This window comes from Pezoporus occidentalis, unplaced genomic scaffold (genome assembly GCF_034315485.1).
Source record: "Pezoporus occidentalis ecotype Australia unplaced genomic scaffold, CSIRO_AGI_Poc_V1 ctg12, whole genome shotgun sequence".
NCBI classification, from domain to species: Eukaryota; Metazoa; Chordata; class Aves; order Psittaciformes; family Psittacidae; genus Pezoporus; species Pezoporus occidentalis.
Window position 1 is genome coordinate 8,462,075 of NW_026912994.1, and position 26,574 is coordinate 8,488,648.

The 26,574-nt window shown below is 35.3% G+C and overlaps 1 protein-coding gene across 4 annotated transcripts in view; it reads right to left on the reverse strand.

Annotated features, from left to right (window-relative positions):
* Positions 1-902: 902 nt before the first annotated feature.
* PTPN4 (protein tyrosine phosphatase non-receptor type 4) overlaps positions 903-26,574 on the reverse strand; it is a 107,787-nt gene continuing 82,115 nt past the window's right edge. For 3 of the 4 annotated variants that reach the window (XM_062607155.1, XM_062607154.1, XM_062607153.1), the window contains 14 exons: positions 23,903-24,037; positions 22,508-22,666; positions 17,410-17,569; positions 14,615-14,698; positions 14,473-14,529; positions 12,929-13,085; positions 11,264-11,430; positions 10,602-10,692; positions 10,455-10,516; positions 9,546-9,692; positions 7,138-7,266; positions 5,556-5,704; positions 4,232-4,367; positions 903-1,675 (listed from right to left, as the gene is read on the reverse strand). In XM_062607155.1, the coding sequence (XP_062463139.1) occupies positions 1,589-1,675; positions 4,232-4,367; positions 5,556-5,704; positions 7,138-7,266; positions 9,546-9,692; positions 10,455-10,516; positions 10,602-10,692; positions 11,264-11,430; positions 12,929-13,085; positions 14,473-14,529; positions 14,615-14,698; positions 17,410-17,569; positions 22,508-22,666; positions 23,903-24,037 (1,720 nt within the window). In that variant the 3' untranslated portion in view covers positions 903-1,588. Of the gene's footprint in view, positions 1,676-4,231; positions 4,368-5,555; positions 5,705-7,136; positions 7,267-7,875; positions 7,995-9,545; positions 9,693-10,454; positions 10,517-10,601; positions 10,693-11,263; positions 11,431-12,928; positions 13,086-14,472; positions 14,530-14,614; positions 14,699-17,409; positions 17,570-22,507; positions 22,667-23,902; positions 24,038-26,574 lie in introns of those variants that run through there. The other variant, XR_009962471.1, reaches the window with a different exon arrangement.

Genomic DNA, 26,574 nt, shown 5'->3' on the forward strand with positions numbered 1-26,574 from the left:
ATACCTTGCTTCTGACTTGGTTTCTCCTATACTGAAAAAATATTAAAAGTGGGACATTTATGTACCTTTAGAATGAGCTCAGATACTGTATCACAAACATTTCTTACAAATCTGCTAGCTACTTAAATAAGAAGCAACCCATATTCAACTGGAACAATTTTGTACAAGCATAACAGAAGGCGACTGGGGTCATTATGGAATTAAAATGAAGTTCTGGGACAACTTCATAGTGTTCTCCTCCCTTCCCCCCAGCCAAACAATTAAAAAATAAAATAATATAAAATAAAAGGCAGACCTGTACGAACATGGCTTGAAATCAACTATGCGGATATAACAAGTAATTGGTTAGCAGATAATGGAATTAAATCACATCTGATTGTAAGTTCAACTTAATTATCAGTGCTATTAAAAAGTTATGTTCTAATCAAGTAAGACAGCTATTCTCAATAAAAGGATAAATGGAAGTATCAGCTCCTAATGACCCTACCAGCATTTCATTGTAAGCTGCTAGTAAGTTACTAGTTGGAAGGAATGAAGGAATGTGTCAGATTTTCACATAATTACAGCACAGCAGCATACAATGCTCATTCATTAAGTTGGCAAAGGAGCTTTCACTACCGAAAGCAGCACGCAGGTACTTGTATAAAGAAAGAGGGAATGGTATTTCCATGACCCCTTGTGGTAACATAGTCCAAGCACCAAGGGCCTTTTTTAAAATGTGAACCCATTAAGATAAATATGACAGGACAATACCACCCCCACAGAATCATGAGTGCCTTTCACTGGATGTACGCTGTAAGTCTCAAGGCACTTAAGGGGTTAAGACATAATGCATGCACTAGTTCCCATCACGTAATCTTAAATCACACGAATCAGAATACACCAGTGCATGACACACAAGCTGTGTCAAAGAAATGCTGTTTATTTTTTTATATTTTTATTATTATTATTTTGTACAAGATGCTGGTAAGTGGGCATTATGCAGCTACCGCTGGGTTAACACAGACGCCAGCTCTCCTCTAACAACCAGCTGGTCTCTAGTAAGGGTGTAGGACAAAGTGTGCTGCATCAGTAGGCAGTGTGTATCTATCTAGTAACAGCAATATTGCTAATGTTGTAAAAAACAAAACAGTGAGAGTCTGTACGTAGTAAATAAACCTAGCACTGGAAAAAGACCATGGCTTAGTGTGTTTTTTTCGTTTCTTTTTCATTTTAAGAGACATGGGTGTAAAACAGAGTGAAATAATTCCAAGCCTTGTTTGTAGCAATTCAATCAGAAGCGCAGTATATGGCACTACAACGAAATATCGTAGATTACCCTGAACACGATTAGTTCTTTCAGTTTATGGTTTGTTCGGAGCAAAGCACAAAAATAAAGTCTTCAAACAGATGAAAGTTAGAAGAGTTTCAGAGACTGATTTTGTTTCAACATAAAGTGCAACAGTGCTGAAGTTTTCAAAGTCCTTTGTCAATTCTTTGCTGTACTTCACTATCATTTCCTGCAAGCAGTATTATGGCACAAAGAATGCTGCCAGTTTATTATAGAGGACAGGATTCCTCAACTGATATCCTGGGGGTTTTTTGCTCTTTACTTATGCAGTGATGTTTGTAAAGGTTTAACAAATCCTTCTTCATACACCTTCAAAATAGCTTCACATACAAATCTGTATTGACTCTGAAAAGGAAAGTAAATTCAGTAAATTGAAAAGAAATGTACTTGACTCATGTAATCTGGAAGCAGAAAAGGCCTCTAAGATTTGCCCATCCCCTTCTCTTGATGGTCCAAGAACTGAGCTTCAAAGTGAGTTTAGGAAACACAAATCAGGGACTTTATATTAGAACATTTTGTTTCTCAACAGAAGAATGGGATGAACAGCACTTTGAAATACATACCAAAAGTCATATCCACAAAACCAGTGCTAATATTGCAACATCACCTATTCCGTTATTTTCTGCTCTTCATTTCATTGCTGAAGTTTCATTGACCTGAGATTTTCATTCACTTGGATTTAAAAGTTGTAGTTTCAAAGCACTTTTTCATACTTAGATTAGTGCTGGCATGTTACTGGCACCTCTCTCTCAGAATTTGGTAATAAAGAAAACTGTTTCATGTTTGAAAAAAAACCCCAGAACTCCAGTTTCTTTACATTAGATAATGTCTAACTCTGCAATGTATTCAAGTCTCACACCTGCATACACAGAGGCCACTAATATATATATATTTTAACAAACAATTCTTTAAAAATCCCAACCGTAATCAACTTAGAATAAAATGAAAATAAATAAAGCCACTGTTTTTTAAAGCACCACAACTATCACTGAACACTGCATAATGGTATGTATGCTGATCAGAAAGCCAGCATATCTGCCTTTTCTGTGTTGTGGAATATTCCTCTTTGTGCAGTCACTAGTGATGTCAGATCTTCAATGGGCACAGTGACAGATTTAGCAATAAAATAATTATTTACTGTTGCATGTATATTAAAACAGTTAAATTTATACATATTTGTGTAAAATACTTATTTTGCCTCCAATGGCTCCTGAAGGAGACTCTGAACTCTCCTCTCGTAGTACACACAGCAGACACCCATGCACAGGGCCATCTTGTGGACACTAAACGAATCTTTCAGGATATACAAATCAGGAAGAGAGTGCCAAGGGAAAAATTATAATAGATAATGTTTATGAAATCTTAAAAACCCAACCACTTCAAGTCTTTTATTATGCCTTCTCTCACTGATGCAGTAAACACCTGCATTTCACTGAAGCTTGAAAATTCTGGTTTCTCTAAGAAAAATGAGAAGACCAGAAGATATTTAGCACATGGTGTGAAAAACTGCCATTAAACCCCTTACCATTGAACCTCCTACCTTTACTGATAGAATTTTCTTCCTCTCTATATTTGCTAGAGAGACATGCTATTCATACTGTATAGTCACCACAAACAGCAAGAGTCACCCTTTATTATTTTTCATGTATGACCACCTTCTTCATCCTTCCTGTGCTAACTGAATAATACAACTTTTTTTCTAGTGCAACATGAATACTGGACAGCAGCACTGAATGAGATGACTTAGAAACCTAGAAATGGAGATCCATATACACTTTTTGTCAGTTTGAATACTCTATGAAGAACACAAAAGTCTTATTCAAATTTGATTATAGAGGAACAGCAGCAGGGACATCAAAGCTACTACCCATTACCCTCAGGTAACTGTATCTTCAATTACCTTTAGGTAGCTGTGAGAGAGAGCTGCTACTGGACCTAGTGCGTTTTCTCCTTCTAAACACTTTCTTTTTAAATGCTACATATACTACGAGCAAAACTCTACAACTGGATAGTGATTTAAAAAAAAAAAAATTAAAAAAAACCCAGAATGATTAGCATTAAGAAGTGGTTCCTGGATAGCTTGGAACAACCATGAGTCCAAGCCTTTTGTTTTTAGAACAAAGCTCAATCTTTTAACCCTTTTTAGATATTTTCTAAAAATGTGAACACTAACTATTCTTAGGTACATATGACTGATAAAAAGTTTCTAAATACGTTCTAAAACATCTGCAATTTTGAAATATAGCACATTAAAGCAACATCACAATTAGCTCAAAAAGCTCCAAACATTACAGATCCAGGAAAAAGTCTAGCATCGTAAGATGCACCAAATGTGAAGAGAACACCAAGGGAATACTGGTAGCAAGATACTTTTTTAGACTAAACATACTTAAAATTACTGATATACCTCGATCAGATTGAATTACACAGTTTTTAAAACATACTATTTCTCAGAGTCACTACAGGGCAAAGTTAAGTCTTGTTTTCATTATAGCTAAGGCAATATTAAAATCACTGAAGATTTTCCTTTCATGTCTTAGATCTTTCCATGCTTAGATTTTATACTGCTCCCATTCTTAACACCTGGAATTAGGCTCCTGCTGTTTCCACTGAGTAACTTTAACAGTACTGAAAATTGGCTTCTTGACATTAATTGCCAGGTATCCCTGACACAGCTGCTGCTTTTTTCAGTTTTTCTTTGTGGAAAATCTAAAGAATTGCTACTTTCCAATAGCCTTTGCAATTTACTCCTGCCTGGAGCCAAGGCTACACCTGCACTGGGTAACGGTGATCTCTTTGCAGTATAATCAACAGCAAGTATATTAAAAATACATCTAATTTTATGACTAGATAATAGGAAATTATTCTTCTGCAACACAGAACAGAAAGTATGATACTCACAGGTGTTTGGATCATCATGGCTCTTTGATCTCTCATGGTTCTTACAATATCTAATGGATAAACAGGCTGATTGCACTCAATAAGACACATAGCTGTCTCCATAGTGATGAGAACTCCAGTCCGTCCAATCCCAGCACTGAGAAAAAACAACAAAATAACAAAATGGAAAATGAAACATGATGTCTGGAGCATAGTTCATACCTGAAAGACCTTCCTTCTCAATGATTCTCATGATTGATCATTATGATTCCCATACTGTTAGGGCAGGGATTGTGTCTGTGTCACTGGAAGCCTCCACCTGCCTGAACAGAGCAAAACCACTCAGTGTAGAATTGTCAGTCCTTTGAAGAGGGATGGCCTTAACTCAGCCATCCACTTAAGCACAATTTCCAAACAGATATTTATTCAGATCATATTATAAACCACACTATTGTCTAGATGATAACAAAACACAGAAATACCTAGCATACACTGTACATTTTTGTGTCATTTCACAATTACTGGTATGACCATTACTGGAATGTTGGGCTGATTTGACAAAGCCATGTTTATGTTCTTGAAATGAACCCTATCTTCTTATTTCAGAATAAGGAATATTACAATTACTAGAAACCTTTGGAGGATGATAATAATGATGACATATGCTAATTTACAGTCATTTGGTATTATTTGTTATTACAGTTTACTAATTAGGTATTTTAAAGGATTAAGATTTTGGATTTTACTATACAAATGTAAAATGCTTTTAAAAACTATTGCACAAGAAAAACACCCCCCCACATTTTGTATATATAAAAATCTGAGAAATAGAGCTATTCTAATTCATGACAAAAGCAAATTATTAAGAGAAAATGTGTCATCTTAATGTATGACATCAAAATATCATGCAGCCTAAGACTGCTGACTTGAGAGACTTATTTGATCATTGCATATACCACCCATGTTTTCTGCTATGGATTATTTATATAGTTGTTCTGGAGTTTTGTAGAATAGTCACCATCAGGAAAAGGTTTCTAAATATGTGTTGCCATTTCCCTGAATCACTATAGCACAAGTATTTAAACTGTAAACAAACCACAAAAAATACCCCAAAACCTAACAAAATCCCTGCACAGATCAATGCATATAGATACTCAAAATTTTCTTTACTGACACATGATTACAGTTTTAGGTAATTACTTAATTTTAATGTTGAGCTTTCTTGTCATCCACCCCCAAAGCAGATACAATTAAATGTTTATTTACAACAAATCACAGAAAATCTATTTGATGATAAACAAGAGCAGTTTGATGATTTAATGAAGTTGGGAAAAAAAAGGGATACCTGCAATGAACAACAACAGGTTCTTCTCTGCCAGCCCTCTTCTTTCGCACAAGACACACAAAATCTAGGAAATCGCTAGAATCATCAGGAACCCCATGATCAGGCCATGCTATATACTGGATTTGGGTTAGTTGGCGGCTTTCCTCTTTCTAATCAGAAACACAAGTTTATCGAGAGAAATTCAGGAAAAAAAAAGCAAAAAATAATTATAATTAAAAAATAATAATCAATGGTACATTTACAGCAACTTGAACCTGTAATAGAAGTGGCTTCAGGAAACTAGCAGCACTTCATTACTGCTTATTACTGCTAGTCACTGCTCATCCTGGATTTTCTAATTACTATTTTTTCCTTAAAAACAAAAAAGGCAATCCACAAATGTTTACATCTTCAACAGGTTAAAAATATTATACGCCATGTAATAGCAAAGCAATTCAAGGATACCAATGATCTACCTGAACATTAGATGTACAAGAAGGTGGTCAAATTTTTAGCAAAATAAATTTAACAGAAAGAGGTACAATCTTACTAGATCAGATCACAGAACCGGGGTAGGAAGAGGATGGACTTTCAGGCATAAAAGCTTTCCTTCAGACCCTGTGTGAACAGCAGCATTGTCTTGGCTTTATCTGCACCTCTTAATTTTATCAAGTGTATACATAAGATGCAGAATGACTTTGTTTTCCACTCTCTCCTGCCCCTTGCTCTAATATCACAAATATAATCTGCCTTTATTTAGTGGAGGGGACAGGACATACAATCACTGTAAAAGCAGGATTTCAAAGATCCTTTAAATACCTTTTAGGCACACAATCATTTACAGATTGTCACAACAGGACACAGGGAAGGATTTTTAACTGCAACCTAACTAAAGGCAATTCTGTAAAACTGGTTATCTCATCTGGTAACCCAAGCAGTGAGAAATGAGTATATGAACTAACTGCCAGATATTCATTTCCAGACATTTTTGAGATTGAAATACTAGCTGGGGACACTCTGAAAACTACACGTGCTCCAAGAATCACATAATGCACGTTTAAGGAGGTCTTTGTTTACATATAGTCATCAATCCCAATTAGTTCTCTCAGCAGGATTTATCTTCCATCTACTTGCATATACTCTTAACAATGAAATTATTAAGATTTAAGAACTGTTTGCCTGTACAAAGACACAATTTCAGTTGTAATAATGAAATACCTCTAGTGGCTCACGTTTTGAAAACATCCAGGGAACAACAAGTTCCTCAACTTCTTTAATTACTCTTTTTCTTTGGCCAGGGCATGAAAGACACCAGTAAAGACTTCTAAGACAAATTATACATCTTTTACATGACTGAAACCCAATTAATATGATTATGGAAATTGAATCTTTGTAACATTTTGCTAGTGAAAGATGTTATCCTTCTAAGAGCAGAATTTAAACTAGGTATGTACGTGGCAATAAAAAGCAGTTTTCTACAGGCTCTAGAAATAAACAGTTCTATGTGGATATACCATGAAGCTGAAATGAAACCCTCATTAAGTTTTAGCTAGTCTGTGAGGATTCCACAGGTAAGTACTTTAAAAACGTATTGCGATTTTACCTCTAGATTAGTCAGTGTCATTTCTCGGAAAACATAAGCAGGATTTCCTTCTTCTGAATGGCAAGTAATCTGGAAATTCCCATATGATGAGCTTCCTGATGGCTCTGGCCAGTACTGGTGGCATTTAACCTGAAGTGAACACATTTTTAAAGACGTCTGAGATTATTTTCATTCTCTACGGTTCTTTATACCTTTGTTCATAAAAGACTATTTTGATAATTTTGTAATTACTATTACTTTACTTACCAAATAGGCTGTTACCTAATTATCGTTAATAAAATACGGTATCATGGAGATTTCCTGGTTCTGTTTTCAAGAGGACATATGCACCAGCTCTTGAGGTTAGTTTCACTGAAGATGGATGCCTTTAACTTTCATTAAAATTTTAAAACAAAGTATATCTATAAATATTCCATCTTACGCTTCAGTGACAAAGGTGCTGCTTTACAAACATTTCTGACCTCCAAAATCCTAATCTAATGTTCTCAAAGCACATTTATACGGGAAAAGAACAAATGAAATTTAAAAAAATCCAGAACCAAAAGGCAATAAGCCCCGAAAAGGTTGCTAAACTAATGAAGAAATTAGGGGGATGCAGACAGTGGACTTCAAAGACTCCCAATCAAGTCATTAAATGTGAATGAAAACTTCAACTACTAAGACTTTCAGATATATTGCTTAAATGCCTAATTGCAGAGGTCATTTCAGCTCAAGTGTACTTTTGTTTTTCCAACCCACCTGGCAATTCTTTAAGAGCAGCCAGATTTGCAGACTTCCTGCTCCACTGAGACATCTCGGCATGCAGTGGGCTAGTGATGTCAGTAGCCTCATGATCAGCTTTAGAGCAGGGAGTCTGCCTATGGGTATAAGACAAATAAGTTCTTTTATTTCATTATTAAGCAGCTCTCCAAAGAACTCCACAAATATCATTACTGAAGGGGTGGGGGAACCTCAGAGAACTGCTATTGCAAGTCTGTTCTTAGCAGATCTGCAAAGAAAACTCAAAGGAAAAAGCACACTTGTACTGAAATGCCCTCTAATCAGGTTTATTTGGGAGCAGGCAGCATTATGCAAACACTGAGTCACTGAAAAATGGTTTAAAAATGCTGCAAGTCCCCTTCAATTATTTTAATTATATTTAGAGGCCTGACCTCCCAGCAAATATATGGTTATTAAACCAAAATATATATAGAGAGCTGAACTATAGTCTGAGTTGATCACAACACCCACAACCTACCATAAATCCATCTTCAAAAGAAATCCTGAATGTGGAGAAATTCCACTAAACCTTTATTCCAGAGTGTCATTTCTGTCCACACACTGAACCAGACAGTGCTACTGTGAATGCTCCAGATTATAAATCCAGTAACTCTGAAATCACACTGTGCATATGACCAGATTTGACTGTTTTGCCTGCCTCCAAAGGACAGGGCTGCTTAATAAACAAAGCTATTAAGGAAAAACTATAGCTTAAAAAATAAAACCAGAAACAGATCACAAAATACACCTGAGGCCTTTTACAGCACCATACACAAGTTGGTTTTAGAAATTTGTAATTATAATTATGTTATTACCAGTACTTTTACAGATATTTGTATGGAAATGATTTAAAGGAAAATGATTCTTTCATAGGATTAAACAACTGTTTACATCCACAGAAGAACATTTCATGAAAAGTTTTAGATTTCAAGCTTATCAAGGTTTCTCTTGAAGACAGCCTTCAGGCATGGGATCTTAACAGTACAAAGCTGTGGTAGGCTGCCTTAAAAAATTAAATTTCCTACATATCAAAGAACTAATCTAAAAAATTGATGAAACTTCTTGGAGTTCCTTCATTTGAAGTTTAGAGAAAAAACCTACTGTGATGGTAAATTCTGGATGCTTTTTACTTTACAGTAAAGAAGCCTAAAATATTTTAAGAAATATGTGAAGGCTTCAATATATTTCAGAACTGAGTAAAGTTTAAATATTAACTACTTTAACAATATCAGAAGGTTTAAAATATAAGAGTCATCACTGCAACAGTACCAATAATGCACTGCCCTCTATGAAGAATGACAGAATGGTTTGGAAGGGACTTAAAAATGTCATTTAGTCCAAACCCCTGCAATGAGCAGGGACATCTTCAAATAGATCAGGTTGCTCAGAGCCCTGTCATGCCTGACTTTGAATGTTTCCAGGGATGGAGCATCTACCACTGTTCTAGGCAATCTGCTCCAGTGTTCCCATCACCCTCATTGTAAAAAAGTGCCTTCCTTTTATCTACACTAAATATACCTTCTTTTAGTTTAAAAACATTACCCTTTGTCATATTACATGTCATACTAGTATGCTCCTCAAATCTTTAAAAAGGCTAATCACCAACAGGTTTCTATAAGACTATGCAAGTAAAGAAATCTTTTACTTACTCTGCCCCGTTCAACTTGAGTCGTTAACATTACAACCATAGATGAGCCTTGTTCCCAAGTCATCTGCCAAAAGTCAGGACAAGTGTTCGGTAATGGACCTTGACAAGCAATGTACTGGTTTATTATTGTGGAAGAAGGGATTTCCATCTAAGAGAAGACAAAGTAGTTCTTTTCATGCTTACGGACAATCAAAGTCAGGCATCAGATGTTTACTGTTTAGGAGCTAACACATTAAAGAAGCATCAACTATATTAACTCTGTTTATTACAAGTTATTAAATCTAGATCGGCACTAATAAAAACCCTTCAAAATGCTTCACACACATAAGATACAAGTACACGCCACATATTACCTGACAGTTATGTTGTTGCCATAATCACAATTAATTTTTGAAAAAAAGAAATGATAGACCAACTGGCAAATAATTCAGGTGCAAACATTTCATGCTCTATGGGTTTCTGACACTAGCTTTTAAAATGCTGATCTTGGAATTTAATTTAATCACTGTTTTGTGTTCCAGAAAGGAAAAGTAAGTAGCTGTAATTTTGTTGTTATTGAGAATGTGGAGGGGGGGGAGGGGTGAAGGTGTAAAAGAAAGTGGTGCCAGATTCAACATTACTGATGTTGAACACTACTGCCACATTAATACTTGGAAAGGAATTAATTCCTCTTGTAGAGGGAGCTAGCTTCTCTTACTGTTTTTTCTTTCTCTGGGATTCATTTATAGAAACACCTGCCAGAAAACATTACCAAATAAGTATAACAAGAGTAAATTTTACACCACCTGACTAAAGGTTTATCAGCCATTCTAGGCACAACTAGATTTATGAAAACTTTTTTTTTTAACCAACTTCATGGAAAAACTGCAAAATTACTTAATTTTGCAGTTCTTTGAAAAATGCCACTCACATTTATATAATTTGCATTGATGTAATCTTCATTACTTTTTAAAATAACCCGTGTAGCATCATCTGAAAAAAAATTTAGAAATATGTTACTTATTTACTAACCACAGTAAAATATTTTTAGAGTACATATACAAACACACATACTTACAAGGCGAAATGTCTCTGTATCTATTTTTGGAAATGTTTTGAGGTAATCTGGCACAAGACATTGTCATTCCAGGCTTTTTCCTATACAATTGCTAAAGACAAAACCAATGGTCAGATGATAATAGATGCAAAAGACCTGTTACTTTATTATTTGCCATGGGGTACTTTTTAGAACATAAACTACTGAGCAACAGTAGCTTCAATACACATTATTATGTACTTTTCAAAAGAAAGCACTATGAGCTATGCTGTGGGATCACTGAAAATGATCAAGATGTCACAATTTGTTTGAAGACAATGTCACAGTAAATTAGACGTGGAATGAAGGTCTGAATACAGAACACATTTCGGTTTACATTTTTCAGTTTTCATCTCTGTGAAAGCATTTTATTAGCATAGGTCCCTCATAACCACAAAAATCTGTAAGTAATCAATAAAGCTATTTATAACAACACTAAAAACTAGTATTAGGATTATTCAGTGCTATAAATTTGTATATACAACACAGGATTGGATTTATTTTGGTTGTTATTTTTCTTTTGAGAGCACAAGACAGTTGTTCTGCCACAAGATGCTGACTCTAATGAAATTCAACTGAAGTCCTCTCTTCTGAAATAATTTCTTAGAACTGTAGCACACAGCTACAGGCAACATGGTACTCACATCAAACTGAGCCAAAACAGTTCCAGTGATAAGCCCCTCTGCTAGCTGAATCATGGATTCCCTCAGAGCATTATCATCTTGATGGACACCATCAAGTGGAGATTTCTCAGGGATGTACTGGAAGTCAGGCTCGCTCTCCAGCTTCTCTTCCACAACATCATAGACAGCTGTAACAAATAAAGGTATGAACACTGACTGAACATGCCGTTTGGCAAGCAAAGTTAAGTCTGCATCATTTGTTTAAAACAGTACAACAAACAAGTGTTTCTCCTTTAGAAAAGTCTGCATTTACTAGCACACTGATTTTAGCCTCCACTAGCAAAAGTAGCCTTTACTGATTATTATAATCCATAAAAAATATTTTTTGTTTAATAGTAATTTTAAGTGAAAGCACATCACTGACTGCTAAAAGTTTGATGAAAATTTGGGTTATGCCCTACCTTCTCTGATGTAACTCCCTAATCTCGGATTCTCACATCATGCCTCTGAAGTCATTATAATAGCATTTACGCTTTTAACTCACTTTGAACTGATTTTAGGCTTCAGCAACTAGGGCAAGATGTGCAGACCACCTGAGAAAACAGCATTAATATATGCTATTATACTGCTATCAAAACTGTTTGCGTGCCCTGCCTATAAACAAACTGAAACATAATACGCATCTTCTACTACACATAAGAGACATGATGCTTGAAAGCCTGCGTTTAAATGTCTCATGACCATGAAGGAAAAAACTGGCAACTGCTCACTTTAAAACTCAAATGTTTTTATCTAAAATATGAAGATAATCAACACACAAGGATAACTGTTTTAGTAAATTTGTAAACAAAGCTAACAATTTTAACTGAAAAAGAAAGTAAGCACACAAAAGCTGCAAGAGAACTTACACACAGAATAAGAGAACAAGTAAGTGGGGAGTGCAAATAAATGAATAAAGGAAAAATTGCTTTTAGGTGGCTGAGGTACTCTCCTAAACTAATTTAAATTATTCCCATTAAACATCATTATTTTTCATTTTATTTTTTCCTCTGCAATTGTATTACACTTCAGATATGCAGCTGAATTAAATCCAGTGACCATTTGCTGGCAATGCTCCAGTGGGGTATTTCACGAATATAATGCACAAGCTGTTATTTAGACTCCATTTCAAGCACTTTCTTCTATTAAGCCTCATCATGTAGAAATGTTACCAGCTGTTCTGGATTGTTTTAAAAGTATGTGGAAGGATTTTGCTTATATAGACCGCCAAAGTCACCTAAACATGGGGTGTTTAGTGAGGAGTTTTTGTTCATTTGCTTGTGTTTTGTTTTCCTTAATGGAATAACAGCAGCCTCAGAAACTGCACTCATTATCCATACGGCTTTCTGGACATTTTTATCAATGAGAGTGAGAACAAAATTCAAATTACCTATCAGTTTGAAATATTTGATCTCTGACTTTCCTGTTAATTTTCAACACTTAAGTTATTATGCATAGCTCCTTAGAGTAAAGGACTGATCAAGATTTCCACAATATATTCTCTTGCTGCAACTCTGTTTCAAGGAAGGGAGTTCCTTGTTACAACGATGTTAAGCATTCCATCTCAGGACACAAAATGAAGGTTAGAAAATGAAAGCAAGCTGTGGATTTATTAGTTTTTCTTATTATTATGTATAAATAACTCACCATTGGGTCGAACTAGGAGCACAAGTTCCCCTGAGTGTCTCTCACAGCTAGCTTTAATAAACATAACAACTTGGTCATGGGTATGTTCTGCTATATCCCTGCCGTTAATCAGTACAACCTGGTCCCCTTCATTCAGACGAGGGACACAGAGATCAGCCTGCAAGGTGGAGGGGGAAAAAAAGTAATAAAAATAAAAGCTGTAAAACAAGCCATTTCCAATTTCTCACCTTAAAATAGCAACATAAAGTAACTATACATAGGGACTTGAATCTTAATAGCTTAGTTGCTATGGTTGCTGCTTTGTATTCAAATGATAAATTTAAGTGTTACACAATACATAAGACAGTGCCATTCACATTAATAAGTCCATTTGCAGCTGGGAGGTGACTGTCATTGTAACATGTCCTTCAGCAGCTGTTACTCTACCCCTCTGGTTGAAGTAGAAAGTTCAACTGTTTGAATCACATTTTTGTACAGGCAATTAAAAAGCAGGATGCTCCTATCTTTGAAGAGAAGGAGTAACATGGCAAAGCCTTGTCCAAATCAATTTCACAGGCTTAAATGCTTCAGGTATGAAACGCTGCAATTGTAATGACAAGACTAAGGACCGAAGACAATGCACAAATCCCAGTAATCCCAGAGAGAGGAATCAGGTAATAAAAATCATTATTATCATAGCCTAAACATTGTTGCAGAAAAGAAAGAGCACATGCCATCACCAAATACCTTGTCCTTAGAGAGTGGATGTTTAAAGTGTTCAGCCAAAATTATTTATGTTATTAAATATTTCAGGAATAATAAACAGGGACAAAACCAATGCTCTTGACAAACACTTGAATAGTTTCAAATAGTAAAAAACAAAATTTAAAGAAATAAAAAAAAAAGCTGTACTTCTTAAATGTTAGCAAATAAATGGCTCACTCTAAAAGGTATGAACAGAGCTGACTCCTCTCAGCTGAATACCAGGTCAGTATTTCCGGCAGTCAACTGACAAAATATTGTGCCTAGCTTGAAGACACTATTGATAATCACAAAGCACCAGTAAGAACAGACAATCAGACCTGATGAATGATTCATGATACCTGATTTTAGTATAACTCTTGGCTTTATTCAGGTACATATGTCACTAAAATGAGAGATTTGCTATTTCAGTTATTTTAAACATCCTAAAAGATTCTTTCTGTACATAATTTATGTGAGCTTATATGAATGCCTGTATTTAGAAAAGGTAACCAAGTAAATGTATTTTTAGGATGACACAGCTCAAGAAACAGCACATACTGAATATTTGGAACTCCTTGTAATTTTCAGGAATTAAGCTTTGTTTCAGTAAAAAAAAAAAAAAAGTATTTCAGATAATTGAAGAACTTTAAAAAATGTTATGTAGCCCCATCAAATTCTTACTAAACATAATTTGCTTTGTTATAATAATGTTGGAGCACAAGCTGTGATTTTCATAGGCAGTTCTGAAATAATTCACAGTTTTAAATACATACTTTAAAATACACAGGTAATGCTACCAAGTCCAATTTTCTGTAACTTACAGGTGTTCCTGGAGCCACCCTGGACACTATTACTGGCATCTTCTGATCATATCCACCCTTTAAAAACAAATTAAGTTAGTAATAAATCACAAATGTCAGAAAATAATCTTAATATACATGAAGGGAATAGATGTACTGTTACCTTTACATTGAAGCCAAACCTTCCATTTTCATCTGGTTTCATTCTGATCATAACAAGATTGTCATGAGGGACACCACCATTGGGCTAGTAAACAAAGATTATATTATATTAACATACATATTATTTGTAATTAGACTTTGAGGATACTGTATGTAATAATTTTGCAGTTTCCTCATCAAGTAACTGTTCCTGGACCCTTGAGAAAACATCAAGTACTGGTACAAATGGTCTTATCTTGAGTTTTCCATAGAAGAGAAAAGTTACACATTTAGAAGTCTTGGAACAGGCTGCCCAGGGGAGTTGTGGAGTGTCCCTCTCTGGAGACATTCAAAACCCACCTGGATGCATTCCTATATAACCTGCTCTAGGTGGCCCTGCATTGGTAGTGGCATTAGACCAGATCACCTTCAAAGGCCCCTTCCAATCCTAACCAGTCCGTGATTCTGTGACATAACTGAAAAGTGTGTTCTCTCAAAGTAAGAAACAGAATTACAAAAGACTAATTGGCTTCAAGCAGGCCTAAGAAAAAGAGTTTACTAAACGGAAATGCCTTAAAATAATTTTAATTAACACCTCAGTAAAAAGCCTGCAGTAAAAATGTAATATGATGAAAAATAAGATAATTGAAGGCATGGCTTTCTTTCTATTAACAGCAACATACTGGTAATAAGCAAGGAAAAGTTTGGCAAAATCTTGGTTCCATACCCCTATTCCATTTCAATATAGTGGAATACGAGGCATGACACATGCTCTGCACCAAGCAAGCTCTGACAATTTCAGCTGCTTGCTTTTCAGTTTCATTCTGATCACACAGCACCTTTAAAGGAACTACCAATAAACTGAGGAATATTACATACTTTTTAATCTGGAAAAATCAACTTAGTGCCATTGAAGTGATCTTGAGTTTATACTTAATATATTTCACAGAGTGAACATCAGCTAGTGCTTGTATAGTTTCTATGGAGAGCACGTGAAGTATTATTAAAGAAATTTGTTTCAAGCCAAAGCATAAAACTGATATTCTGAAAGGAAGAAACCAAACAAAAGGACTTCTTAAAACAAACACTCCTACACGTAAGAATGTTCAAAATCTGCAGGCTCAATAGGTAAAAGAAGTCTGCTCATCTTGGCTCTTAAACTGAATTTCACGTGTTTCAAGCTCTTGGATAAAGCAAAACAACTCCCTTGAATGCATTCATAGTATGATAAGATGAAAAATTTGGGGAAGGAGAGGAAAGTAACAGTGTAAATTACCGATAAGGAAGGGTGTTTAAGGAGGAAATTTAACAGCTAAATGAAGTGTAAGGGGTGAGAGGGTTTCCTTACAATATTTGAGACAGAGCAGCAGAAGTGGTGCAGAAACCTGAAGTGCATTCTGGTCAGAAAAGCAACTTAGGAAAAAAAACACAACCAAACCCAAACACATTCCAAAACTTAAATTCACCATTTCACAAAATTTCAGTCATGCTGTATTCCTTCTTCTCTAATATGCGAAATAAAAAGCCATCAGCAGACCAAATCAGATCTTCAATTACAACAGCGTACTGCCTTAAGCAAGGCTGCATAAATGTGGCCCATTGGACCAAAGCAAACAATCACACCGACAATGCACAGAGAGAAAAGAATCTCATTCTCATGCAGCTGTGTTGGTTTTGCAGAACTAAAAGGAGTTAAAAAAAACAACTGAAAGTTATTTTTGTCAATTTGGTAAAGATAACTTGATGAGTAGTGTTAACTTTCAAGACAGAACAGTACTTTAATATGATTCAGGTAAGCACTGACAGAAGACAAAGCTGTTTAGAAGTCTGTTTTGTTATTTAAAGCAATTTTTTTTTGCAACATTCCCAAAATGCTCATAAATATGCAAGTCACTTTTGTGAATTTTATTAAAGCCCCCCGTATGAAATTAAATACGGGGTTTATGAGAATCTTAGCTTTATAACAAGGCCTGAGAGAACACCCTAGGCTTGGAGTTCAGAATGCAAATGAAAATAAACCAAAGGCATTTCTAAAATACCAATTTTTGGAGCTGACTCACAATTTTGAATGTCTGAGGTTGCCAAAGCTTTTTATGCAGTATTTGCTACATCTAGATTTAAAACAGTTTTCCCATACTGCAAAACATCTCCTGTCCCTGGTTTTTATCACTATAAAACCAAGAACCACTTGAAAACTTCTGGAGGGACAGAAGAAAAACTCACAAAAATGGTTAGTGAGATTTCACCTCAGTCAGGCAATAATCAAGTGACTGATCTTGACTCATCCAGCATGTGCTTAAGTGTGGAAAAAAAACTTGTTCTTTGATTTTTACGTTTGTTGTCACAGGTGCCCTTGCTCGAGTCTCTTCCTTGGAAATTCTGATGAGAAATGCAACCAAGAGATTCAAGAAACCTCTCCTGACAAAACCACTCTAAAGCACTTTCAGTTTCAGCTTTTTGATATAAACTAGATTAAACACCAGTGGTAGTGTCTACAATGTCGTCTCTAAAACTGACAGTAAATGACACCTTAAAGAAGAGGTTAGTTAGAAATTTCTGCATGTGCTGAAAAGCTAATATTCAAAATGCTTACATATCCATCAAAATGTAAATCATTTGATAACAACTGACAAAGGACTACACCAGCAGGTGGAAAAAATAGTGGGAGCTAGCAAAGAGACAGTATATATAATGGAAATGCTGCAATGTAATGCACAAATATAAGAGCTCTCTGAAATGCAACAGAACCAAGCTCATGAAAGTAGGACTATCATTCCAATAAAAAGCAGAATAGTTAAAGTGGATCCAAAAACTTACTGTGGATTTTTCTGGTGATTCAGGAACATCAAATGTTTCATTAATATGGTTATCCAGTTCTTGCTGTGAGTGCGAATGATGAATTTGGTTCCAACTGTTCTTTTTAAATTGTTTGGGTGGTAATGCAGGAGGCTGCCCATCTATAGGAGTTTCTTGAGATCTAAACACCAAAATAGAAGTATGAAGTGGAATGATCATGAGATATTGACAGTTCTTTCAGGGTTCCAAATAAACTGAAAATGCTAGAAGAAACTCAAGAGTTTGAGAACTGAATGTCTATATGTATTTTTGGAATCACAAAAATGTACTGTGGTAGAATATACTGGAAGTGTATGTTTGGACATGTTGCTGCTTTTTTCTTCACAAGTAACTGTACACAGAACCAGTAACTTCCAGCTTTTACACATGATTTTTTTTTTAAATGGTTTTAGTATCATCAACCCATTTTATGCTGAACTATTGTAAAACTCACTGTATTTATACTCTGCACTCTTGCTAAAAAAAAAACAAAAAAAACTAAAATAGATATGTCACTTAATTTTTCCTCAATAAGAATATCAATTAGTTTGCATCTTAAATTAATGCCTGCAATTTAAGTCTTAAACCCAGAGACAAGCAGCATAACTAATTTTTGGCTTTTGATCTAAAACCAGGAGGACTGCAAGCTGAAGACAACTCAGCTGTCTCCCTGCATTTATTTGAAATGCCCACGAAAATGAGAGTGTTAATTTTCCAATTAAAAGTGTATGTGTGCATTTGAAGAGAGCTGTTTTTTTTTTTTCCCCCTTGAACATTTTCCCCTTTGAAACATGCAGAGCTTTGAAACACTGTAAAAAATGCGTTCATTGCACGCCTTTTTTAGTTGAGTTATAACACCATTACTGGAGATTAAATAGCAGAAAGTTCTATTTCTGCTTTAGAGCAGCAAGCAGTCTACTGTAGACTTATAAAAATGTTCTCTATGTTTATGTATAATACAGATAATTTCCTTTATTAGTCCTTTTGGAATAAAAGCTTAACTGTATAATTTGTATTACATAAATACATGATTCATCTTTCATTATATGGTTTTATATTTAAGAATTAAGAAGAACATTTTGAGAGGCCCAAAAAGGCAGCACATAGTTCCCATTAACTTGTTTGAATGCCAGTTTCTAAATACCAGCATGCCTTCCTCCCCACTAACCACATTAAAAGTTATTATTAAGTCATATAATGACTTAGGACAACAACCCACTGATACTAGTGGCAAATCCAAAAACCACCAAGAATGAAGTTACAGGTTACAGCTAAATCTAGAGAGCATGCTACCACCAAAAATGGGTGCCTCCATTCTTTCTTTCACACGTACCCACAGGGCCCTGTCCTTGAACCATTCTGGCACTCCTCCCTTGGCTAAGGCAGCTCACCAAGCAAGCAAAAATAAGTTGATTTTTTGGACAAGGCTGGGTAGCTCTCTGCTTGTTCAACAAGGAGAACTGGTTTATCATAGGTCGACCGCTGCATGGGGAGGGAAGTACATACACTCCCTGACACCAGAATAGAACACTGTCCCTTTCGTTATCACAGAGCTGTAGTGGTAACGCATAGCATAGTATCTCTCTAAAAAGCAAAGGGAACCACATGAGTAGTCCTATGTATTTAACTGGTCTAGCCACAGTAAGCTGTTTGCAGGGTAAGACTCTCATTATGAGGCAGCACAGCATTTCAAGTTTCTGCAAGTTAGAAAACTGAAGGCACAAATCAAATTCCATACCACGTAACTTGTTTCTATGCAGTTAAAGAAAGCCTGATCCCAGATTCACGTTTTCAATTAAAAAGTCAGAACACAACTGTCTACAGTGATTTAAAATAAAGGATGAACCTTTCAAAAAGCATGAAAACTGTACTGGAATTAGAACACTTGACTTTGAAAAAACATGTTTTCCTTTTCAAAAATCTAGTAAATTTTCTTAGAAAATATTGATAATTTTTTTGGTCAATGTGTGAAACGGTACGTTTGAAAAGATCCTAAAAATATGTTCTCCGGTATGCTTCTGTTTAATTTCTACTTTCAGAAAATATTTTTTTGCCATGCAGAGTTAGAAGAAAAAAACATAACTAATTATTCAGTATCTTATGTCTGAAGAGCCTCATGTTCAAAACACACTAGGGAGTAAAAATAATATTCCTAAACACTTTTCAACACAAGTGATAGTAAAAATGATCATACTTTTATTTTTCAGGATAAGCAGCTTTTCTAACTTAATCTTTGTGGAGAAAGAGATAAAATATGATTACCAACATTTGCAAAATGAACTTTCAAGGCAGCTATAAACTATTTAGACTTTGACACAAAGGTCACCCAGAGCTTTTTAACTGCCTATGCATTTATTCATTCAAGTCTGGCCCGTACAGATTATTCCGCCTTTTAAGTGAAGGGCAACATAGCTATGTATTTTCCTGTGAACAATTGCTCGTGAGAGTTTTAAACTGAATAAAAAAGGAACAGAAAACATGAGTGTAGAGACAAAACGTCATTCTGATAAAAGCAAAAGATGGGATCTTATGTTTGACTAGATGTCTGTACATTCATGACAACAAACACAAATAAATTCCTACCAAACATACAAACTTTTAGAAAAGATTTGAAAAGTTACTTAAATGAGCGTTTTAGAAGCAGCAATGCAAGTACTGTAATATATTAGCATAATGAATTGTGAGAACTAACAACCAAGCCTTGGGCAAAAACTTCATTGGCTTTATATTTGCCCAGTCAGCTTTGAATTTCCTTATGAATGCCTAGACAATGGCAGTGAAAGGAGCCTATTTTGCACGCAAAGCAGCTCTCTGTTACTGCATTCAGCAATTTACATAAGAATAAAATAACACACAAGCCCTGGTTCTGACAAGCTTGGGGTATTTCTGTTACGTATATCCGGTCAGACCTTTTAATATATCAAGCAAAAGTTTCATACACACCCCCTAAACTTATTAAACTAAACGCATATCACTGCTGTTGGAATTTAAGGTTATAATTACCTCAGGGAACTACAAGCAGCGTCTCTCAACTGAGTTTTGAATAGCATACGCAGATGAAGAAGAAAAATGTGGAATTCAAGGTTGTATTAGCTAAGCTATAGTATTCTTCTAAATACTGCACTGAAACTCTAATTTCTTTTGCTATGCTGACTCCAAATTCAAAAAGATCATGAAACCCAAAGCCTGTCTGGTTACCTTCCCTGACTTTCTTACATATGTAAATTTATCAATTAAAAAAAATTCCCAACAAATTAGTGGATGAACTACTCAATTTCTTTTTTCCACTCAGAAAGGTCAAACTGTTTAAGAAACAGGTTTTTTTTTTGACTCTAAAACAATGCAATTTTAAATTATATAGCGAATATGAACTTCACGAGTACTAGTTTCTTTCACAGATCTTGAATCTTAAATCAACATCATCTGAAACTTTCAAAAGATCCTAATGGTGTTCATGTATTTTTGACAGTGAATGTCCTCATTCAAAAAAATACCTTATGCTAGATAACTACACTGGTTTAATTAAATTAAATTCCACTTTAAAGCTTCCAACAAAGGAAAAAAAAAAAACAACAAAAAAAAAAAAAGCCAAACCTTAGTGACAGAAGAGCAATACTTCTTTTGCGTGGGTATACAAAGTGCAAAATAATGAAAAAGAACACCATAGTTGCATAGCCACTTTACAAAACCACTTCCTTTCTTTTAAGACCCATTTCCATGGCAACTTACACGAGAAATCAGGTATCAAATAAACAAATCTCAAGAACACTCAGGAACATCTTTTACAACTTAAAGGCATATGAATAAAAAGAGACTAAGAACTGTGCTTACTTGACTGTGTCACTACCATTCAGTGTTTCCCATAACTGACTTAAGTTGCAAGTCTTGCAACAGAAGGAACCTGACCTTGTGTGGCTTTTGTACAGGAAAACTCTAATATGAGAAAAGATTCACAAGCATTCCAGAGTTTTGAGACTCCCCTGCCTTTGATAAAAAGCCCACCAAAAAAACAGGGATTTTAGATTAATTAGGCCAAATTACTGTCTTATAACTCTGAAAGCTCAATAACGAGGTGATGATGAAACTATAACTATTGTACCCTATCATAAAAAATGTCTTGTGTTACTTTACAAAACTTTAAAAATTTGGTATTCTATTTCCCTCCCTGAAGCTACACACAGCTGTTAAAACTGAAGGTATAGTTCAAGTAAAGAAGGTACAGTCCAAGCGAAGAAGGTATAGTCCAAGCAAAGCTGTTGAACTGTGTCAAATGCCTTCCCAGAATAATTTTTCCCAAGACATACAATTTGTTTTTATAAATGTGTAGTTATGTATGTGCTATTTTTAAATTCACAAATGTTTTTAAACAATTTGCACAATTTCCTTACTAAGAGAGATTATACAAAATTATGAGGGCAAGTTTAGCATTACATGTATAGCTCTATATAAAAAGATACAGTGGCAGTGTTAATACAGTGTACATCATGCACCTTCTTGCCCCAATTCATCATTGTCACAAGTAACTGAGTATTTCACATATTCAAATAATTCAGTATTTTTTTTGTCATCCTTCTGAACTTAATACACAGTAACAGGTTTTATTTTTGCCCACTATAGCATAGCAAGGTTACAGTTTCAAGAATAATTAGTGTAACAGAAGCCTGACAGTGCTATCTTAAACAATACACAAAATGTACCAGGAGTCTTAGAATGCTGGGGTGCTAAAAAGGTATTTTGGCAAGTAATTTTTAAAGCTCACTCATACTTCTGTGCTTGGACAAAAAGCAAAATTTTCAAACTCATGGGAATTAAAAACTTTTATCACAAAACAGTCCTATGAAAAAAATAACTTTCACTTCCACATCCAGACACTAATGGTTATGTTACAGCAAATCCGCATTTTGGCTGGGTGGGCAAGGTACTGTAACCCTTCACCAGGAACATGTTAGATATAGGTCTTCTATATCACTTAATTTTCAGTAAGGCTTCTACTAATACTCCAGAAATAACAGCTACCTTTTTATTAGATTTTCTGGCTCTCCGTACATGCTACCTTACTGTAATGACCAACAGGACTTACGGTGATGATTCCAGTATGATGCTATTAGCCTGGGTGGAAGACGGAGATCTGTGATTTACAAATACTTCACTTGGGGATGTGTGAACTACATGGTCCACTAAATGTCCAACCGATGAGGGTCGTAACCGTGCTCCTTCTTGAGTGAAGGCAGAGTTGCGACTAAGAGGGAAAGCACAGCAGTGCAATGTGAAAAGAATATTATTAGTCTGCATTTCTTACACTACTACAATGGAACATTAAAATAGTTATTTACACTTAGTGCAAGCATATGTTCATCTACATATTTTTATTAAATCAGGCTTCAAAAATCACTGAATTATGTTGTCAGATCAACATGGTATTCATTATTTTCCTTTTTAAAGTGTTCAAAATTTATTTTCATAAACACTAAATGGCTAATTTTTTAATTCTTTTTTTTTAATTGAAGAAGCCTGAAAGCATGATGGTCCAATGAACAAGCTACTGAACTGACAGTCCAGTCAATGAAAAGAAAAATTAATCCCCAAGAAAAAAAAAAATCTAGGTCTCTTCATGGCAGAACTTAATCTGAACATTTTATCCTCTGCATCTTCTCCTACAAAGATCATAAGCTTTGCACTGTGAGCCTTATTTCTGTGACCTAAAATTTTCCCATGTATAAAACTAGCACAGGGACATTAACACCCTTCTTTGCTTTAAAACATACATGATTAAATTATATTATGCTATAAGCATAAATATATTATAATTTCACAAGAATTTTTAAATGCTACAGATATTTACAACAACAGTCTTTTGAATAATATGCTGTAGTGCCAAAGAATCTTAAAACCTTCTGGTTTATGCAATCCAAAATTGGGTAATACTGATTCTTAAGCCATTTTCAGCACACAGAAAAAAACTGGTTATGTCCCCAAAGAAATCAGGAATGAGTTTTCACTAACTATAAACATAAACAGAAAGTTCTATCATGTGGGAAGAGTGACCTTTGAAAGGAAATGCAGAAAAACTGAGGGGAATAAATCCACAAGGATTTCCAATTAAGTAACTTACCTAATGTTTTAGGAAGTGGTATTAACCAGGATAAATGATTTCAAAAATATCACACAGATTTTATTACCAGTGTTTTCTTAGACAATTAATAAGTTAGTTTTAACCTGTCAAGAAAACTCAAGCTCTCAAATTTAGGGTAGCATGCTACATCTTGCACTTCTTACAGGTTGAGTGAGAAGTACCTAAAATTCACACCCAAATAGTTTCTCTTATCTGGAGCTAAATGTTCCATAGAACCACTCAGCACGTAATTTGTCAAGTTATTTGTCTCCGTGATGCATTAATCCTTTTATTATATAGACAAGTCATTCACATTAGAGGTAGGCAGTTACTTCTAGAGAGAGAAGATTGGACACTACTTACTGATTTGGGGTTCCAGGTGGAGACCGTGATGGCAGGCTTTGTGTTTCCAACCTATCATCAGACAGTGAATTCCTACTCACTACTTCCCAGTCCATCCCACTCATTAATTTTCGTGCTAAGGGTTTACTGGGGGATCTAGAAGAAGAAAATAAAATGACTAACCAAAAATTGTATGAGCAAATACAAATTTGCCTCATACAAATACATAAAATTCACCAGAATTAAAATGATGTTCTATCACAGACAACCAAATTATATGGAAAAAAGGAAATAGAATTATGCAAAACTATTTACATGGGCAGTTCTTTATTTTCTCAATATATTGTACTTAATTTTCTGTACTCTGTACAAGAACATCAATGAAATACAGTCATGAAATACTATTGGCTGGAAGGAAGACAGGCAAGATGGAAGAGGAACCCACTGAACTTCACCAGGCATTTCTAATGCCTCAAAGAGAATCCGATTCAAACAAAATAGCCATTAAGAGGTCTGAACTGAGAAATAAAACAGAAGACAAGCAAACAAACAAACAAAAAAAAACCACAAAAAACCCCAACCCTCTAAGTAACACTATTCAGCCATTTCAGGAAAAATAAAGCAGTGCAAACACCAGCCCAAAACAATGTCCCAAAGACTATGAAGAACTAGAAGTGGGATAGTCATCAACATGACTGAGTTTTGTTTACTTATCAGGGGTTTTCATACAGGTGACAGGCTTTCTTCCAGAACATGTTTTGTTACCTGTATGGCAGATGCAATCATTCTATTTACACTTCTTTGTCAGTAACCAAACTTCATTTGGTACTGTACCACAAAAGTCCTTCAGGTTAAAGGTCATATCACCAATTTTTTTGTACAGAAGTAACAGCATTTTCTATTTGTTGCCCTTTCTTGGTGTTGAGGAAACTTTTTCTTCTCATTCTTGAGTAATCCCAGGATACCTACAATCCCCTTCTGCTGTTTCTTTCACCTGTTTCTTAAGCACAAATGAGACCATACTTGCAATCCCTCATAAAATACTTCATTTCTCTTTTATAGTGGAAATCATCAAATGAATCATAGAAGAATTGTGGTTGCTTTTTTTGTAGCATCACATTGGATGGTTCAATCATCCTACAACTAAACATACCCAGACTTTTGCTGTTTGTTTTCAACTGAAAATTCTTTATCCAACAACAAAAATTCTTTTAAATAATCCTTACCTGTCTGGTGTATTTTATGTTACCAGGCTTTTATTCCGACTACTTTAATGGTGCTACATACTTCAAGCTTCTCCACTACCATTACCCAACCCTCTCTTGTTCCAGTGAAACCTCAATTTCATCAGTCTTTATGCTATGACCATTTAATTCCAATTTGCCTTTATATTCTATCATGACACTCTACTGTCATGATTTCACCCTAGCCAGCAACTTAGGACCACACAGCCACTTGCTCATTCACACCCTGCTATGGGATGGGAAGAACTGAGAAAAAAGGTAAAACCTCTTGCTTTTGATAAGAACAGTTTAATAACTGAAATAAAGTAAATAAAGTAAAAGAACAGTAACAACAATAATAAGGGGTAACCAACAAGCGATGCACAATACAATTGCTCATCACCCACTGGCTGGTGCCAGCCTGTCCTGAGCACTGACCAGCCCCTCCCAGCCAACTCCCCCTAGTTTCTACACTGAGCATGACATTCTCTGGTATCCCTTTGACTAGTTTGGGTCAGATGTCCTGTCTCTGCTCCCTCCCAGCTTCTGGGCAAAGCATCAGAGACTGAAAAGAGTTGGTCAGGGTAAGCACTACTTAGCAACAACTGAAGCATCGCTGTGTTATCAGCACTGTTCTCATACCAAATCCAAAACACAGCACTCTATAAGCTACTAAGAAGAAAATTATCCCAGCTGAAATCAGGACATCCAGTTTCCAGCTTTGCACAATGAGGCGACAACATATTAGTGTATCAGCATAACTCCTCTATTTCTTTCCCCAGCTCCATACACCTGTATCACAAAACAATCTCTGCCTTTGCTGGTTTTAGGACACATGGTAACTGTTATTTATCTTCATCATCATCTTACTGATTTACTGAAAGTGTAAGTCCAGAAGAAAGGAACTTTGAGAAATTAAGGAAATACCCACACACAAATTACATCCTTCTGAAAATGAGAACGTTAGTTGCAAATACATTTTTGCTTCTCATGGAACTTAAAGCTCAATGCAAGCCACCACCTTAAGCAAAAAGAGACCACAATGATAACCAACCAAGCATCATATCTAATTACCTATCTTTACATAGGTACTTAAGTCCTACTGCTGTCAGCAGTGTTTGTTTGATACTAAAGAAGGGGTGGTCAGTGTGTGGAGGGTTTATTTCTGGTTTTACACTCCTAAGCAGTTTTGAACATGTACTTTCTGCTTTGCTACCCAAAAGCCTTACTAAATAACAGCTGACAAATTTCAGACAGTTAACTGAGATGGGCTGTTCAAAATACTACTGTTTCAAGTCTTACTGCATGCAGGGGAAAAAAAAAAATGTGACAGCATATTGATTATTTGAAAACAGAGAAAATAATTATTTAATTCCTGAGGAAAAAACACATCTGTTTTCTTCACTGTATTTAAGCAGTATTAGTTTGATTCAAAAAGTAATTAGCTTGATATAATGTCAATTAAAACAA